Raw genomic sequence first — 19,021 nt, forward strand, 5'->3', positions numbered from 1 at the left:
GGTGAGGGAAATATAAACATACCAGGATAATATGTTGCATAAATACAGTAGTAATGTCTAGCATTTAAAAAGCACAATAAGCGCCTTACATGTTCCATCTCTAATTCTTATATTAGCTCTGTGAGATTTAGGATTATCTTGCATTAGAGATGAGAAAACAAGCCAAAAATGGTGAGGTGATTTGCCCGAGTTAATGCTTGGAAGCTACATGTGCCTGGCCACAGAGCTTAGACTCTTTCAATTACCCCATGCCGCCTTCTGTGTTAGGTGGGCCCAATGCAGGGAGAGATTTAAGGTATTACCTCATCTAGGCCTCTCCACCATCTGTACCCTACCCAAATGTCATACAAAGAAAGGAATTTAGAGGTTAAAACTACAAGCTTTAATGTTAGACACATCTCAGGTGAAATCCCAGCTATTCATGGATTGTGTGATTCTTCACAGTGGTGTATTAGTAAATGCTTAAACACCAGCATATGTGTGTGTGTGTGTGTGTGTACACACACAGAACATAAGTAATACTAAAATGTAGTAAAGTAACCAAGAGTGACGAGTTTTGAGTCTCTATTACCTTTGTTTTTAATATATTTACTGTAAATTTATACAATTTAGTTTTAAGTAATGGCTATGTTTAATAACCGGTTCACAAATTTCCAGAACATTTGACATTTGGCTCTCCGTAGGCTGCTTAGAGCCAGCTCCAACACACTGCCGGTTCCTGGGCAGGTCATTAATCTCTCTGAGCTGCCATTCTCTTCTCTGTGAAATGGGAGAGTAATGTCACTGACCAATGCAAGTAAGTAAATAGAAACAAATACTTATTATTTTTATCCACTGTGTAATTATTACATTATCACTATCCATAGCAATGCTTCATGTAAGATTAATTTCCCCCTGCTCTCAGCACTCAATGATCAGTATCTAGATTCACCCCTTCTGTGTACGCTCTGGGAATGTGGTCAGCACACATGCACACATTCACACACACAACCATAAACTACCAAACAGAATGTAAACAGCTCTAAGTCCCTTCTTGTTGGGATGTTAAGCAAAGCCACCTGGAGTGACCAATGTGTCCTTGTGAGGAAGGTGGTAGAACACAGGTTACCGCTGCAATGACTCAGCAGGGTCTTGATTGTTTCCGGGAGAGAGGAGGGGCTCTCTACACAAACAGCGCTTGTGTTCCCACCCTTCCAACCAACAGCCCCCACAGCCTCTCCCTTGGCCTCACCTGCTCAGCCTTCTGGTGGAACACTGCAGACATGGCGAGGATGGTGCTGCGTTCATCCAAGGCAGCCGCAAAGCTCTTCCACTCCTGGTCCAGCTGGGTGGAAATCTGCTTGATTTGCTGCGATGCATAATGACCAGCCTCAGAGAGGCGGGAAGCCACGGACATGATGCGGTTGATGTTGACATAGGCGTTCTGGGAAGCAGAGGAGGGGGAGCACTTAGTGGGGCGAGCTAGAATGACACCCACTGAGCACTTTTGGGGGTGAGTGAGTATTTGGGGAAGGAAGCTACTCAGAACAGAAAGTTCAGCCATCAGTCAAGATTTAAATGAAGACAGCAAATGAAGAGAGCATATTGGAAGAACATTCTTCCAATAATAATTATTATTGGGTAGGTATGCTATGTTATGTGCTCTGTATGTACTAGATCCTTTTAAATTTTACATCCTGGGCACCTGGGGTGGCCCAATTGGTTAAGCATCCAACTCTTGATTTTGGCTCAGGTCATGATCTCAGAGGGTCCCAGGATCAAGCCCTACAATGGGCTCCACGCTCCACGGGGAGTCTGCTTCAGATTCTCTCTCCCTCTCCCTCTGCTCTTCCCCTGCCTCTATCTCTCTTTCTAAAATATATAAATAAATCTTTTAAGAAAAAACAAACAAAAAAGAATATTCTTCCATGCTAAAAGTCCACATCTGAAAATAATGATGTACTGTATGTTGGCTAATGGAATTCAAATTAAATTTAAAAACAAACCAAAATGGTGGAACCCTTTCTTATCCTTACTAGACTTTGAGATATTTCCCTACCTAACTCCAACAAGGCATCTGTGGGTTATCCCCAAAAAGCATCTTGTAAGGCTCTCCTGGCCCTGCTGACTTCTCTCATCATGTGTTTTGTTTACAATCATTCCCATCTTTGATTGCCAATTAAAAATTCATGACCATGTGTGCTGTTTCCTACCAGGCCAACAGAAAACCCTCCAGGAAGGAACAAGGCAAAAGAAAAACCCCACAAACATAAGACAGTAGCGAGCATGATCATTTTTAACTGCTACCTCCTATTAATTGTCTGAGGTGTCAAAACAATCAAGTAATATTGTGGCATCCACAGGGAGATTTTCTGAATCACACAATGTCTGCCTGAAGAAGGACTAGGGCGGTGAGTTGCTTGTGCACCTTTGTTCTTTGTTGCAAATCTTCTCCACTGACAAGAAATATTTTTCAGCAATGGTTTTTTCTCCTGTTTCTATTATGAGATCAGGAGTAGTTCATTAATATCAGGTAAATGAAGGTTCTTTATTTTCCTTCCCCTCCTCCTTCATGTTCCCTATTCATCTTAACTGTCCCTGTCCTCAAGCCCTCCATCCCAAACCTGAGCTAAGTTGATAAGGTCTCTGTTCATTTAAAAGGTCTCTGTAGAAGTTTAAAAGGTTAAGTGTAGTGCTCAAACACAAATTCATTCTGATGTCTAATGATCCCCGTGTGTAATCTCTTTCTTTAGTCTGGCCTAAGACCTTTCTGATGCAGTACATTTCCTTAACAGAACTAGAATACTACTCTTGTTATTTGAAATAACTATCCTTCAAAGATTGAGGAATCATTATCAGCCTTGTTTTCTGAGTTAGGACACAGATTCTACTTAAAATTAAGCTCTATTTATAGAACTGACAGAAAAACCAACTCTGTACTTGGAAAAAAAAGAGAGAGAGAGGAAAAAAAAAGTACCGATTTTAGTAGTTTTGTCTTCTAAGGGAATGACATTTGGATTCCCCCAAATTTCCTGCTTGTGTACTTGTCTTAGTTTGGGTCGCCTCCAAAGCAGACCTTGAGACAAGAATTTGGGTTGGATGACTTATTTGGAAGTGACTGCAGAAAGCAAGGTGAGGGAGAGGGCAAGTCAAAGAAAAAAAAAGGAAAGAAAATGAATAAAGGATGTATTTATTAATGGGTTAGTTCTACAAGCAATTAGAGTTATCCCTCCTGAAATCTTTTTAAGCAACTGTGTAGAACAAGTTCAGGCTGTCTCACTGGGAGGTGAGGTATATCTGGGGAATTTATGCACCAAGTCTGATTGCTCATGGTTGAGGGTTCTTTGGAGTAACTCCATTTCCAGCCTGACCTACACATAGGCCAAGCACATCTCCCAGGTCAGAGTGACCATGGGCAGAAAAATACAGGAAGCTATCAGTTTCTATGGGAGCCACCTGCCTTTGACCTTCAGGGCTGGCTGAGGAGATGCAGGTATGACATTGACAGTGTGTCATAGAGCTGTCCTTCCAAACTGGATTCAAATCCTGAAAGCCTTCTTCCCCACCCCAATGTATCCAGATTTATCTAGTGTTATTGGGTTTTCCTGTCCTGGGAAAGTCTTTGTGTGCTTTGGCCAGATGGAAAGCAAGGAAACTAATAAGAGCTGGGCACTAGCTTCTCCCAGGGTCTGTCCTGGACATCCTATGGATGCCCGGCCCATTGTCATCACTGCCTCTTTACATTCGCTCCCCACAGAGAACAGAGGGAGGCACACTTCTGCTTTTAGGAAGAACCTTCTAGCTCATAGAGATGTCTAACTGTGGCTGCCTCTGGAGGCTGTTAACACTTTGTCACTCATTCAAATATTTATGGAGAGTTGGCCAGGCTCTGTGATGGGGGCTGTAGGAGATCAAAGAGGAATGAGGCAGGATTTCTGCCCTCAGGGGCTCACAGCTGAGACAAGAGAAGTCCTCAAATAACTGCAATTTAGAGCAAAATGAAGTAAGTGTTTCTACAGAGGCGGAGGCAGCTCGCTGCGGGGGTGCAGAGGAAAGGGCTCAGAACCACCAGCGGTGATGTTGGGAAGGGGCTTCCTGCACAGAAGGGGGTGGTGAGGCTGGCCCTCCTCCAAGGCCCTCTTCAACCCTGAAGCCTGTGATCACAAATGAAAGCGAAAAACAAACAAACAAACAAAAGACCACAGCTTACATTTCACATTCTAGAGACTAGCACAGTAAATGCCTTTTTGTTTCCTTATCAGTGGGCAGAGAAATGTCTTACTAAAACTAACAAATGATTATGCTTCACAAAAGAAGTAGAGGGAGTAGTCCTCACAATAGAGGGATAAATAGAATGTTGACTCATGAATTTGCTCATTCTTCTTCCCTATAGCCTCCTTTCAAAATACCAAAATACTGCAGGCAAGTCATGTGGCCCAGGTTCATCATCATCACCTTCTTCTTCTTCCTTGGGCCTAGAATCTTAGACAAATGCATAGCTAGATTCTAAACAGCAGCCAAAAACCAAAAGAAAGGAGAGGAATGGTAGAGAAGGTCTCCAATGACTTAAAAGAAAAGAATAAGGTTAAAGAGCTGAGTTAAGAGCGAATAAACAGGGGTGCTTAGTCATTATGCATAAATGACATGTCATGGCCTTTGGTCAACCCATCCCTGTGGTTCTTCTGTGTCACTGTTTAGGCATCCATTAAGGAGCATTTGGAGTCATGTTTGTCCTGGAGATGTGGCCAACAGGAATAGATATTTTCATTCTTTACGACCTCTCCATTCCCTACCAGGTGCCTCCTCCACGCCCTTCAATCTGGCCCTGCTATGCTTCCTTGTCAGCCTAAAATGCCTTTCCATCTGCAGAGCTGTCCATCAGTCAGAGGCACCAAAGTCACTTCGCCAGGAGCTGGGACACAAGAGTTATTCTGGTCCAGCTTTAACACTCACCTAAGATGTCACCTGCCTCCCCTGTGCCTCAGATTCTTTATCCTTAAAAGGACAATCTTGAACTAAGTAATCTTAGACATTCTATTTGAATAAGCAAGGTCAGTTTCAGAAGGAATGTAGAAAAAACTTAGGAAGTCACAGTTTTCTTCTATCTTTATTATTTATTTATTTAAGAGAAAGAGAGGAAGTGGCAGAGCGGCAGAGTCAGGGAGAAAGAATCCTAAGCAGGTTCCATGCCTATCACAGAACCAGACATGGGGCTCTATCCTACAACCCCGAGATCACAACTTGACCCTAAACCTAGAGCAGGAGGCCCAACCGACTGAGCCACCCTGCTGCCCCTCTTCTGTCTTATCTTCAGTGCTGAATAAGGGAATACTGACTAAATCTTTTCTCCTCCCCAAGCCCTCTTCTATGGAGAAGGAAAGGCATAAACTGAAGAAACAAGGGTAACTCAAAGATTTCAAGTGTCCATGTGCAACAGGGAAGTTTTAAACCAAAGAGCAACATGATCTGATTTATGCTTTTATTTAATTAATATATATATTTATTTATTTAATGCTTTTAAAAGACTGCTCTGGGGGTTCCCAGGTGGCTCATTCGGTTAAGTGTCTGCCTTCAGCTCAGGTCATGATCCTGGGGTCCTGGGATTGAGTCCTGCATCCGGCTCCCTGCTCAGTGAGGAGTCTGCTTATCCCTCTCCCTGCTGCTATATTTGTGTTCTCTCTCTCTCTGTCAAATAAATAAATATAATCTTTAAAAATAAAAAAATAAAAGATTGTTCTGTGCGCTCAAGGTTCAGCAAGGAGAGGTCTGCAAAGGGTGAGACAGAGACTAGCACTGCCTACAGCCTTGGCTGTCCACATGTCTCAGCCCTTCTTCCTGGCTTTGCTCTCTGGCCTGTCATGTGTGGGCCACAGCAGCAGCTGGGCTCCTTGCCGAGTTCTTCAGCCTCTAGGGGACCAAGGACTTGCTGCTCCCATCCCTGTCTCCTAATGAGCCCCTTTCCCTGAGCCAAGCTTCCTAGACTAACCAGTATCTTATTTAACTGGTCAGAAGTGAGTAATGTTACTAATAATTCTGGCTTCATGAGTATTTTCTTAATCCCTTACCTCAAAACTGCTTAATTAATTTAAATCCTGCACATATATGCAGTGCAATTAATGTTACCAGTATTCACGTTATCGTGTAGCCCAAGATGTAAACAGGATCTACTCAGCGAAATGCAATGCACGTGGAGCACCAAGTAGGGCATGACCCACCCCATCCTACCTGCTGCCCTGCCAAGGCCTCTCCCTCCCACTGTCACTTTGGTCACAAATGGAAAATATAACTAAATTGCGGCAAAAATCTCGCTAACTCAAAAGCCCTCTATACTTACATCCTGCCTCCTTTTGTGGCCTAAATCCTGTTTCCCTGTTTCATTCCTGCAGTCATTAATTGGATGTCACAGGATGGATGGCCCTTCTCCCAAGGCCTTGCCCCTGCCGTGAATAACTGAAATCAGCGAAGTAAGCGGTCACCCTCCTGGAATAACCAGTTGGCAGAATCCTGACAAAAGTTTTCAGTCCTGCCAAAATGTTCTTACTTTGAACCTGGTTCCTGGCTGCCCTCACTGGCTACAAAACAGGCAAAGTTGCCTGTAAGATAATCATAACTCTCCATTTAAAAACCCAGCTCAACTTTCTCCCTAAATGAAGTTTCTTTCGCAGTACACTCTGAAAGAGATATTGGTTCTTCTAGAAATAATAATTTGATAAAAGCTATCATTTTGGTCATCTTAAACCCTGGGCCAGGGGTTGATGGCAAGAGCAGATTGTTGTGTATTACTGGAATCCCACTGACTTCACTCTTAAAAGGAGGGGTGAATTTTACACTTTGGTCATAAGTCCCCATGTTGAAACAGAAACTCTCTCCCATGGGTTACATGAGATGACATAAAGCATTGAGTCTGTTGTCTGACATAGAACTGGTAACTCGAAGAATCACATCTCTTTTCTCTCATCCGGTTCTAGAAGGCTGGTATGAACTCACCAAATCAAGTGTGAACCAAATCCAAGTATTAGTAAAAAGCATAACAAATAGGAAAAATCTATCAACTATTCCAACAAGAGGCAGATACTTCAACGACCCTAAGTCCCATTATATTTCACAAAGAACATGCCACAGTGTCCCCTCCTGTCCCTGAGGAGGAGTCTCTTTCCACATGAGCCTGCCGTGTGTGTCCAGCGCTATAGCAGGCAAAGCTGCTCTCATTGCTTGCTGGGACACTGCCCTGCACACCCTACCACCTCTGCTGTCAGGGACCCTTTCCCTAGGGTTCAAGGGTCCAGGCCCTGAATTGTCCACAGGTCTTTCTTTCACCTAGAGAGATCAGAGATTCAGAACCAGCAAGCAACTCACTCTGTGAGCCATGCCCTTGCGACACACACAGTGTCCTTTCATACCTTAAGGTGGAAAAGCAGTGTCTTTGTCTCTTGGGATAGCCTTCTTAGGGCATCTCCCCTACTTTGGCATACCCAGAGTACAGAAGCAGGCATTCCTTGTCCTCACAGAAGGCAACAGATGCTTTACCTCATCACTGACCCTGTTGTCAAAGGTGACAGAAGCTTCCTCCCCAGGCTAGGCCTGCGGCCCTTCACTTTGTCATCCAGGGGCAATGCTTCTCGTGTTCAGAGGCAGAGGGGAACAACTGAAGAACAGTCTCATCTCTGGGAGGAGTGAGTTCTGCCCATAGGGTTCTTAATTGCATTCCAGTGAATAGGCTGCAGCTTTTAAATTATTATTAGGAAAATAGAAGTTGTGATCCCTTAAGATCAACACAGGAGGTACAACGGCCACATAGGGGCCACCTTCCTGAAAGGGGCTCAGTCCAGACACGTCCTGGAGGTCTTGACTCTCCAAATCCAAAAGTCAAGGGAGGGAAGCCAGGCAAACACCCGGCCAAGGGTGGAGGTACTCAGCAAAATCACTTGGGTCAAATGCAAAACGAATGTTAAATCAAAATGCTAAACACAAAATATATAAATAGTAGGGCCTCAGCTGAGAATGTATACATTACTAACATTATGTACACTAGGGAAGAACACCCAAATGTTACTAGTTACTGAATGCTTACTTTGCACAGATAGGCATGGTGGTAGGAACTTCTCTAGGCTTTTTTTGTCATCTCAGTTCTTTTATGTATAGAGAAATGTTTAAAAAAATTGGGGGATGTACACATTTTTTGTAATTGGGGGAAAATGTTCTAAAACTATACAGAGGAAATATACAGTATCTCATCGCCCAGCTCTTCTTTTACCATTGATGTTATTACATCAAAGCATCAGCTATCTATGGGTGTTGGAACAAAGAGGAATTTATATCCAACCTTTTATCTTTATCAAACTCATTCTTTCTATTGAGACACAAAGGTTGTTTCTAGTTTTGGGCTTTTTTCCTCTACAAATAATAGTAGGGATTGTAGAATATTTTTAATTTTAATAGATTTGGTATTTTAAATATTTTTTAGTTTCACGAATTATTTTAATGTATCTTTAATGAGTCTGGTCAGGTTGCTTTCCATGAAAGCTGTATTTACTAGTTGTATTTACTCCTCCATCTCTTTTTACCTTAATAAAGCTTGTTTTTTTTTTTTTTTTAAAGTACGGCACAATTTATAACCAGTGAAATAGGTAAGTTTTAATGAACAAATACTGCTTTAATAAGAAAAAGAATATAAACATACTTCATTTAAAGTTTTTAGAAGCCAAAATCATAGAACAGTCTGATTTTGGAGTTAGAGAAAAACAACAACAACAACAATAAACCCAGACATTTCTTGAATCTACCCAGGAGGCGTCTGAAACTTTGTAAAGTCAATTAGGGGGTATGTTCCAAGTCACTGAAAAAGAGGCTGATGGGGAGAGGACCCTGGGCTCCTGATTCTTAGTCTGCATGACCCCTCTGTTTATAGCTATCTTTTTCTCATGCCCTGCAGCTTATATTAATTTAAGTTTTTGTTTTGTCACACTCAAAGAGAGCCATAAGAAAAAAACTTGGAGATCTGCCCACACAGCTTTCAGAGGCTTCGTGAGTAGCGTTCAGTATCAGTAAGAAGACAGATCATGCCAGAGCAATGGAAAAAGCTGAGCCTCACCTCCTCTTTCCAGCTTAATGACACCATATGTATTGCTTCCATCTTTGCTCGTATTAGACCCACTTTGGGTCCTGATGCTGTTAAAGCATCAGTTTATGATTAATTAGTTTAACATTACCATGTAAACCTGCTGATCCCACCTCGAAACATATGGCCACTGGGATAGTAACATCTGGAATAAGAACTGTCCATGCTTGAAACTCTACTACAATGGCTCGAAGATGTGACGGGCTCTAAATGAAACCTCCAACTTCTGCCTCCCACAAGCCACAGGGTGCCCTCAAGGGGGCAAAATAGGGCAGTTGATGAATGACTATCTGGTCAGGTCTAGCCAGACAGTAGGTCAAACCATGTGGAAGCCATCTGTCACTGTCAGGTGGAGAGAGGAAAGAAGTTGGAGCAGCCCTGGAGCTCAGCAAAGATAACATTGGCCTGTGAATCCCTCTGTCCCTCTCCCCTGGCTTGCTGTAGCAATGTTTCCTCCAGCAATTACTTTACAAACCATTAAGCAGCCATGAAAACAAGTGCCTGGCCATATGTCCAAGGGCCAAGGAGACCCAGGAGCAGATTTCAGTCAAAGAGAAACCAGTCTCCCTCTCCTTTCTCAGCCCCAAGTGAAACTTCCTCAGAGGGGTGAGTGTTTTTGTAGGAGGCAGCATTCTGGGACTCACATGCTAGGGAGGAATGGGTATGGCTGGAATCAGATCTGGGATACCACTGGGTAAAAGTAGCTGGGATCAATGTAGCTCTTCTGGATTAGAATATAGTAATTTCAGGCTGCCTTTAAGATTGAAATCAGAGAGGGGTGTCTGGTGGCTCAGTGGGTTAAAGCCTCTGCCTTCGGCTCAGGTCATGATCCTGGGGTCCTGGGATCGAGCCTCACATCAGGCTCTCTGCTCTGCAGGGAGCCTGCTTCTCCCTCTCTCTCTGCCTGCCTCTCTGCCTACTTGTGATCTCTGTCTGCCAAATAAATAAATAAAATCTTAAAAAAAAAAAAAAACAAACATTGAAATCAGAGGCTATAACACTTCATGGAAATATACTTACCAGTATTTTCTCCCCCAGATCTTTCTTGAGTATGCCTGGCTATTCAGAGCTCAATTTGTGCATTGGCACAACCTGGGAGCTGGTTAAAAATGCAGAATCTCAAGCTCCTTCCCAACTTTCTGATGAGAATCTGCATTTTAATGAGACTGTCCCAAGTGATATGTATGCACATAAAAGTTTGAGAAGCTCTGTAGACAAGAACTCTGAGAACAAGGAGAACTGTTTCTTCTAGCACTCCTGACCCTGATGATAGTACTTGAACATTTGCCAAGCACAACATTCTGCCAAATGTTTTGCTTAAAATGCAAGATCATATCTCATCCTTATAACACCCCTGGAAAAAGGTACTATCATTATCTCCCCCATTTACAAACACAGTGGCAAGGCTCTAAGAAATTGAAACAACTTGCCCACGGTCATATAACCAGGCAGGAAACCAAGAGCAACAGTTAGCACCTCGTGCTCATGCTCTTTCCACCATGCTGTTTTACTTTGCCATAGGTGTGAAAGCAGCTGGGCTGACCAAGGCTGTCCCTAAAGGGAGAGAGGAGATGATGAAGAGAGTTTCTCCCAAAGATTCAAAGACTTGCATCTCAGAGAAGCAGGGCTCCTGGAGAGAGAACTCAATAAAAATGTTCACATCTCTGAAGTCTCCCCTGTGGGGCCCTTGACTTGTCCATGACTTCCAAGAGTAGCTCAACTTTAAAATGGGCAGGAGTCTCTTGTCCTCTCCCTCCCTGGAGCAATAATCTGCACTTGAAAACCCAAGGCCAGTCACCCTGAAGAACAGGTCCTGGTCTCTGCAGAATCTCTGGAAAGCTCAGGATTAAGGCCACTCTTTGTTCCTTTAATTGATGTCTTGCTTTATTGCTGGAGTTTTTATCTACTGTGCTATTCAACTATTCATTCAACAGTGCAAGACACTGTGCAAACAGGAAATAAAACAAAATTCCTATGCACATGAAGCTTACATTTCAGAAGAGTCAGAGCTTACATTTCATTAATAACTATTTCTTAATAGTTATTGATAAATTAATAACTATTTACTATATCTTTCTTATTCCAATTCTGTATAAATTATAGCTGAGAAAAGTGTAGTATGTGATGGGTCTGGGAAGTCAAGGCAGGCTGACCCAAGTCAGGGGTGAGACCTGAGCTCATCCCTGAATAATGTGAGAGAGTGAACACGTGGCTGTGGGTAGGAAGAAGCTCCAAGGCAGAGGGGACAGTGGGGGCAAAGGCCACAAGGCAAGAATGCCCTTGGCAGGTTCAAGACATGGCAAGAAGCCCAGGGTGACTGGAGCATATGAGCAGTGGGTAGAGGCCAGGATTTGAGAGGTAACTGGGGACCAGACCATGTAGAGCCTTGTAAGCCATGGTGGAGGACATCAGCTTGTATCCTAAGAAGGATGGGAAGACATTTAAGCACTTTTGAGTAGAGGAGTGACACAATATTATGTATCTTACTCTTGGCAGGAACATCAGGTAGTTGTATCAAGAATGGATGGTAAGAGATCAAAGGTAGAAGCATGGAGACTAGGTAGGAGCAACAGCAATAACCCAGACAGGACTGATGGCAGCCTGGGCCAGGGTGGTGGCCATGGAGGTGGTGACAAGTGACCAGATTCTGGATAAATGTTGAGGGTAGAGCCAAAAGAACTTACTGATGGAAAGCTTTTCACTCTTGCTCATTTGTGGGCCTCCAGCTGTGTCAGGCACTCCAACCTCTGCTTTTTTTAATGTTCCCTTCCCATATGCCTACCTGGTTCTGACCTCTCAGTTCTCAAACTCGCCTGCATGTCCTTGATCAATCTCTGTCCCTTTTCTGGTACTCCTGACTGGCTACCACCCATGCCCGAGAATGGCATATGCAATGTTACTGCTGCACATTATTATCAGTATTTTATATTTGTGCCATGGTTTACAGTTTAAGCCTGCTGCTGCCCCTCGGAATAATTTGTTACTTAAACTGTAACCCCTGGAGGATTTTACTAGTTGCCAAGCACATTTAGATATGGCCTTAAAAAATACATATACTAACAACAGGTCTTTGGGGAGAAGGACGATGTATGACCGTGAAGCTGGGCAGCTGGGGATGCCCGGCTCACTCAGGGCGGAACGCTGCCCCTTCACCGAAGCTGGGCAGCCGGGAACACCTGCTTCCCTTTTTTGTTGTCACTCCTTTCTCTTCCCAGAAGTGCCCATTGTTAGTTAGATGAGTCCTTTGAATGTGCTTGGTTAACTATAAACCTTACCCTCCTCCTTGCTTGTCTGCAAGACGGGATTAACGTTTGACCTTCATCAATCCTTCTATTGGCTATTGATTTCTATCTAATAAAAGTGAGACTGTGGAGTTGCTCGTGGCAGCAGTCCTTTTCGACTGTTGTCCACTGCTCCCAATCTCTCGCAGCTGACTTGTTTGTGCCTAATTCTTCTCTCGTCGCGACTGGAAGCGGCATAAGCCCTTCTGTGTACATTATCTCATCTGACGTGCTAGGTTTCATAGACCATTTGATGCTTTTCATTTGGCTCCAGGAGACCTCAAAGAAGAGGCATGAGTCAGCTTTGGCTGAATTTCAGACAAATTAACTCCTTGGCAGCTGCAGACCCATCAGAGAGCGGGCAGTGGCTGCATGTGAAAATTTATATTTATAAGAGTGTGTGGGTAAACTGAGTCACAAGGCTCAAGGCATGCACACCACAAGGGCCCAGCAAATAACCCAAGGGCAAGGAACATGCTGACAGAAGGCCCCAGAGAGCAGTGGACTGAAGCCATTAAAGAGGTGCCAGGGCTGTGGACAGAGAATCAGGAGTGAGGAGGAACAGGGAAGCCTGGGGCCTGGAGGGGGTATATGATTAAGAGAGAAGGTTGAACCAGGCCTGTGCCAGCCACAAGTCAGAAACTGGAGCAGTCAATCAGGCCCTACGGATGAGCTCAGAGCAGGCTTTCAGAAGGGACCCAGTTGGTGGGCATCGCGTGGGAAGAGCCAGCATTGTGTATCAAGAAAGGCCAAGAAAGCCTCAGCTGCAGGCAGCCAAGGAGCTTCCCTAGGTTTTTCGTTGAACTGAAGCCAACCCCCAAATGTAGCTGATTTGAGACCGGTGGGCAAAGGCAAATGGGGCACCTAGAAAGGTTGGGGTTGGGAGCTAGGAGCAGCGAGTAAGGACAGCTACTCCTTTTCTCGAGATTCTCCTGACTTTGAAAGGAAATCCTCACCTCCAGTTCCAGAAACTCATCATCCAGTAGTTTTCGAGTTTGACCCCTACCTATTGTCAGTTGCTTTTTCTCTTCACCCAGAGCCAGTGATTCTCAATCTGGGTCCCAACCTTGTACCTATTTCCTGGGCTCCACCCTAGCACAGTTAAATCTAAATCTAGGATGGTGGGGCCCAGATGGGGCAGCTAGGATGAGGACTGCCACCTTAGCCACATGTATCGGTTGCCCCAGGGCCCCCCTCCAGACCATCTTCCTCTCGCCTTAGGACAAGTTTAATGCCAACAATGGTGCCAAGAGCAAGGATTCATAAATGGATACTGAGCAGATCAGAAACTAAAATCTGATCCTCTTACTGAGTTGGAAAAAAAGCAAAATTCCACCCACATGGCTGTTTGTGGAGATATAAACACTGCATCCTGTTCAACTTGATTTGTAAGACTAGATCTGGCTAGTGATATGTGCAATATTTTACAAGTAGATGTTTCCTCAGAAGGCCTGCCTTAGGAATCCCAGTGTTGACAGCAAACACAGGATCATATTCACTCTCATCAGGGAGGGACACATTTTAGTTGCCTTACTTCCATCTTAAGGATTAGAACCTCAGAAAAAAAAAGATGCTCAAGGGGCTCCTGGGTGGCTCAGTTGGTTAAGCGGCTGCCTTTGGCTCGGGTCATGATTCCAAGGTCCTGGGATCAAGCCCCGTATCGGGCTCCCTGCTCAGCAGAGAGCCTGCTTCTCTCTCTCCCCCTCTCCCTGCCACTCTGCTTATTTGTGCTCTCTCTCTAGCTCTCTGTCAAATAAACAAATTTAAAAAAAAAAAAAAAAGATGCTCGAGGTCAGGTGGAATGTGAAAGATCATCCAGTCCATTATTTTCTGGAATTTAATGTATATCACCTGGGGACTTTGAAAGCAGCCTGGCTCCCAGGCCCACTTGTGATGGAACCCATTGCTGTCAGCCCCTGCCTTCCAAGGGTTGTTTAGCTTCTGCTAGAGTCACATCCCATAGGGCTTCTCCAGAAGTGAAGGTCCTGCCTTACCAGTTCTGCATCCTTGCTGTGTGAACTCTGTTCCAGGTTGGCAACAGATGCTGTGGCATGCCTAATATCCTTAATTTATCAAACAAGTATGTATCAGCACTTCATTCCTTTTTATGGGCAAATAATATTCCATTATATGCATATACCATATTTTCTTTATCCATTCATCAGTTGATGGACAATATGGGTTATTTACACCTTTTGGTTATTATGAATAATGTTTCTATAAACACTTGTGTACAATGTATGGACATTTTGTGTAACCATATGCTTTTGTTTCTCATATATATGTATATATATATGAATATATATATGAATATATATATATGTATATATATATATTGTATACATATATATGAATTGAATCATTGGGACATATGGTGACTCTATGTTTAACTGTTTGAGTAACTGCCAGACTAAATTCCGAAGTGGCCACACCATGTTACACTCCTCCAGTGTATGAAGGAAAGTAAGAGGATATGGATTGCTCAATGTCCTTGCTAACATTTGTTATTATCTGACTTTTTGATTATAATCATTCTAATGGGTGTAAAATGATACCTCATTGTGGTTTTGATTTGCATTTCCCTGATGACTATCAATGTCAAGCATCTTTTCATGTACTTATTGACCATCTTTGAAGACATGTCTATACTGATCCTTTGCCCATTTTTAAAAAATTTATTTTTTCAGTGTTCCAAAATTCACTGTTTATGTACCACACTCAGTGCTCCATGCAATACGTGCCCTCCTTAATACCACTACCAGGCTCATCTATCCCCCCACCCTTCCCTTCCAAAACCCTCAGTTTGCTTCTCATAGTCCACAATCTCTCATGGTTTGTCTCTCCCTCCAATTTCCCCCAATTTACTTCTCCTTTCCTTCTCCTAATATCCTCCATGTTATTCCTTATGCTCCACAAGTAAATGAAACCATATAATTATAATTGACTTTCTCTGCTTGACTTATTTCACTCAGCATAATCTCCTCCAGTCCCATCCATGTTGATACAAAAGTTGGGTATTCATCCTTTCTTATGGAGGTATAATACTCCACTGTATATATTGCCCATTTTTTTTTTAAGAAAGCTCTACACCCAACATGAGGCTTGAACTCATGACCCCAAGATCAAGCGTTGTATGCTCTACTGAGTCAGCCAAGTGCCCATCCTTTGTTCATTTTTAATTAGGTTGTCCTTTCTTACTGGGTTGTAAGAATTCCTTATATATTCTATACACAAGTCCCTTATCAGGTAAATGATTTGCAAACCTTTTCTCCATTCTATGGGTTATCTTTTCACTTTCTTTTTTTTTTTTTTAAGATTTTATTTATTTATTTGACAGAGAGAGATCACAAGTAGATGGAGAGGCAGGCAGAGAGAGAGAGAGAGAGAGGGAAGCAGACTCCCTGCTGAGCAGAGAGCCCGATGCGGGACTCGATTCCAGGACCCTGAGATCATGACCCAAGCCGAAGGCAGCGGCTTAACCCACTGAGCCACCCAGGTGTCCCATCTTTTCACTTTCTTGATTATATCTTTTGGAGCACAAAGTTTTTAATTTTGATGAAGTCCAATTTATTTGTTTTTAATTTAATGTGAAGAAAGGGTCCAACTTCATTCTGTTGCACGGTTGTCCCAGACCATTTGTTGAAAAAAATATTCTTTCCAGATTGAATGGTCTTGGTACCTTTGTCAAAACTCAGCTGACCGCAGACACACAGGTTTATTTATAGACTCTCAATTCTGTTCCATTGATCTATATGTCTATCCCATGCTGGTGCCATACTGTCTTGATTACTATCGCTTTGTGAAAAGTTCTGAAGTCAAGAAATAGGAAGTCCTCCCACTTTTTCAAGACTGTTTTGGCTGTTCTGGGCCCCATGTAATTCCATGTGATTTGGGAATCAGCTTCTACAAGCCAGCTGGGATTCTGATAGAAATGTGCTGAATCTGAAGACTGATTGCCATTTAACAATAAAGCCTTTGAATCCATGAATATGAGATATTTTCCCCTTTATTTAGCTCTTTCTTTCAATAATGTTTTTGTAGTTTTCAGAGTACAAGTAGTACACCTCTATTATTAAAAGTTTCCCAAGTATTTTATTCATCTTGATGGTATTATAAATGGAATGGTTTTCTTAATTTCATTTTCCCATTGTTCATTTTAAGCACATAGAAATACAATTGATCTTTGTATATTGTGTATCCTGCAACCTTACTGAACTCGTTTATTACTTCTAATAATTTTTTAGTGAATGGCTTAGGATTTTCCATATGCAAGTTCATGTTATCTAAGAATAGAGATAGTTTTACTGCTTCCTTTCTTATTTGGATGCTTTTTCTTTTTCCTGAATAATTGCCCTGGATAGAACTTCCAATATTGAATAGAAAGTGACAAAAGCAAACATCTTTGTCTTGTTCCCAGTCTTAGGTGGAATATATCCAGTTTTTAAGCATTAAGTATGATATCAGATGTTAGTTTTTCATAGATAGATGCCCTCTAACAGGTTCAGAAAGTTCTCTTTTATTCCTATTTAGTTGCTTTTATTATGAAAAGGTGTTGGATTTTGTTAAATCCTTTTTCTCAGCCTACTGAGATTATCATGTGGTTTTTGTTTTTCACTCTAGTGATGTTAAACCAACCTCACAATCCTGGAATAATTCTCACTGGTCATGGTATATAATTCTTTCTATATGTTGCTATATTTAGTTTGCTGGTATTTTACTGGAAATTTTTGCATCCATACTTGTTAGCAATGTGGATCTGTATCTTTCTTTTTTTGAGTGATGTTTTTGTCTGGTTTTGGTATCTGGGGATATTATTGGACTAATTGAAAGAGGTGGAAAATATTCTCTTCTATTTTGGAGCAAAGCTTCTGAAAAATTAGAATTAATTTTTCTTTAAATGTTTCTTAGAATTCAGTGGTAAAGTCATCTGGGACTTCATCTTTGCCCATTTTACCTAAGTTTCTGATTTATTGGCATACAATTATTTGTAGTACTCCTTTATAACCCTTTTTATTTCTGTAAGGTTGGTAGTAATGTCTCTTTTTCCACTTCAGATTCTAGTAATTTTGTTTATCTTGGTCATTCTAGCTAAAGGTTTGTTAATTTTGTCGCTCTTTTCAAAGAACCAGCTTTTGATTTCACTGATTTTTCTGTTGTTTTGCTATTCTCTAATTCATTAATTTCAAATCCAATCTTCACTATTTCCTTATTTCTCCTTACTTTAGGTTTAGTATGTTCTTTTTCCAGTACCTTAAGGTGGAATGCTAGTTTATTAATTTCAAAATTTTTAATACAGTATTTATAACTATAAAATTTTTTCTAAGCACTGTGTTACCTGTATCCTATAAGTTTTAGTATGTTGTGCCTCATTTTCATTCATCTCAAAGTATTTTCCAATTTCTTCTCTTTTTTTAGAGGGAGAGGGAGTGTGTGTGAGTGGGGAGGGGCAGAAGGAGAGAGAGAATCCCAAACAGGCCCCACACCCAGTGGGAAGCCCAACATAGGGCTCAATCTCACAAACCCAAGATCATGACTTGAGCCAAAATCAAGAGTTGGTCACTTAACTGACTGAGCCACCCACTTGCCACTCCAATTTCTTTTTTTATTTCTTCTTTGACTCATTTTATATTTAGGAGTGTGTTATTTAATTTCCACATATTTGAAAATTTCCCAAATTTCTTTCTGTTGCTGATTTCTAATTTTATTCCGTTATGGTCAGAATAATATTATTTTTATCCTTTCTATTTATTGAGGTTTGTTTTATGACCTCACATATGATCTATTCTGGACAATTTTCATGTACTCTTGAGAAACATGTATGGTCTCCTGTTGTTGAATGAAGTATTCTAGGATGTCTCTTAGGTCAGTTTGGCTTATAGCCTCTATTTCCTTGCTTCAGTTTTCCTATTTTCTCACTGATCTTCTGTCCATTACTGAAAGTGAGAGTGTCAAAGTCTCTATTATTGTAGGATTGTATTCTTACTTTCTCTCAGTTTCATTTCAAGTATTTTGGTGCTCTGTTGTTAGGTACTTAGATAACTTTATATATAAAATGTCCCACTGTATCTCTAGTAACATTTTTCTGTTTTGTTTTACAGTCTATTTAAAAATCTGTTATTAATGCAGCCACTCTGGCTTTCTTGTGGTTGCTGTTTGCATAATACATCTTTTTCCAACCTTTTATTTCTAATGTATTATAATCTTTGAATCTGAAGAGTGTCTCCTATAGACAATCTATAGTTTGATCTTGTTGTTTCTTTTTTTAAAAATTCAGGCTGACAGTCTCTACTTTTGAGTAGAGTGTTTAACCCTTTCACTTTTAATGTCATTATTGATATAGTTGGATTTATGTCTGCCATATTACTTTTAATCTACATCGCAATTTTTATACCTTTATTCTTCCTCTACTGCTTTCTTTTCCATTAGGTGAATATTTCATAATGTAGCTTTTTAACATCTTTACTGATTTTTTTCACTATATTTTCTGAGTTATTTCCTTAACTACTGCTCTAGAGCTTACTATACGCACTTCCCTTGTCAGAATCGGCTTCAGATGTAATTAATTCCAGTGAGTAAAAATGTTATTTCTATATTGCTTTCTTCCCTTTCTCCCTTTTTGTGATATTATTACTATATATATTAT

General features: G+C 41.6%; 1 protein-coding gene across 20 annotated transcripts in view; it reads right to left on the bottom strand.

Annotated features, from left to right (window-relative positions):
* The window catches only part of KALRN (kalirin RhoGEF kinase), a 661,801-nt gene that overhangs the window by 377,853 nt on the left and 264,927 nt on the right, over nt 1–19,021 (bottom strand). For all 20 annotated transcript variants that reach the window (XR_014303322.1, XM_082700868.1, XM_082700867.1 and 17 more), the window contains exon 7: nt 1,232–1,423. Coding sequence is in view for 19 of the 20 variants with exons in the window: in XM_082700868.1 (XP_082556994.1) it covers nt 1,232–1,423 (192 nt within the window). In the remaining variant the exon portion in view is untranslated. The remainder of the gene's footprint in view (nt 1–1,231; nt 1,424–19,021) is intronic.

The sequence above is a fragment of the Mustela nivalis genome (genome assembly GCF_964662115.1).
Source record: "Mustela nivalis genome assembly, chromosome: 1".
NCBI lineage: Eukaryota > Metazoa > Chordata > Mammalia > Carnivora > Mustelidae > Mustela > Mustela nivalis.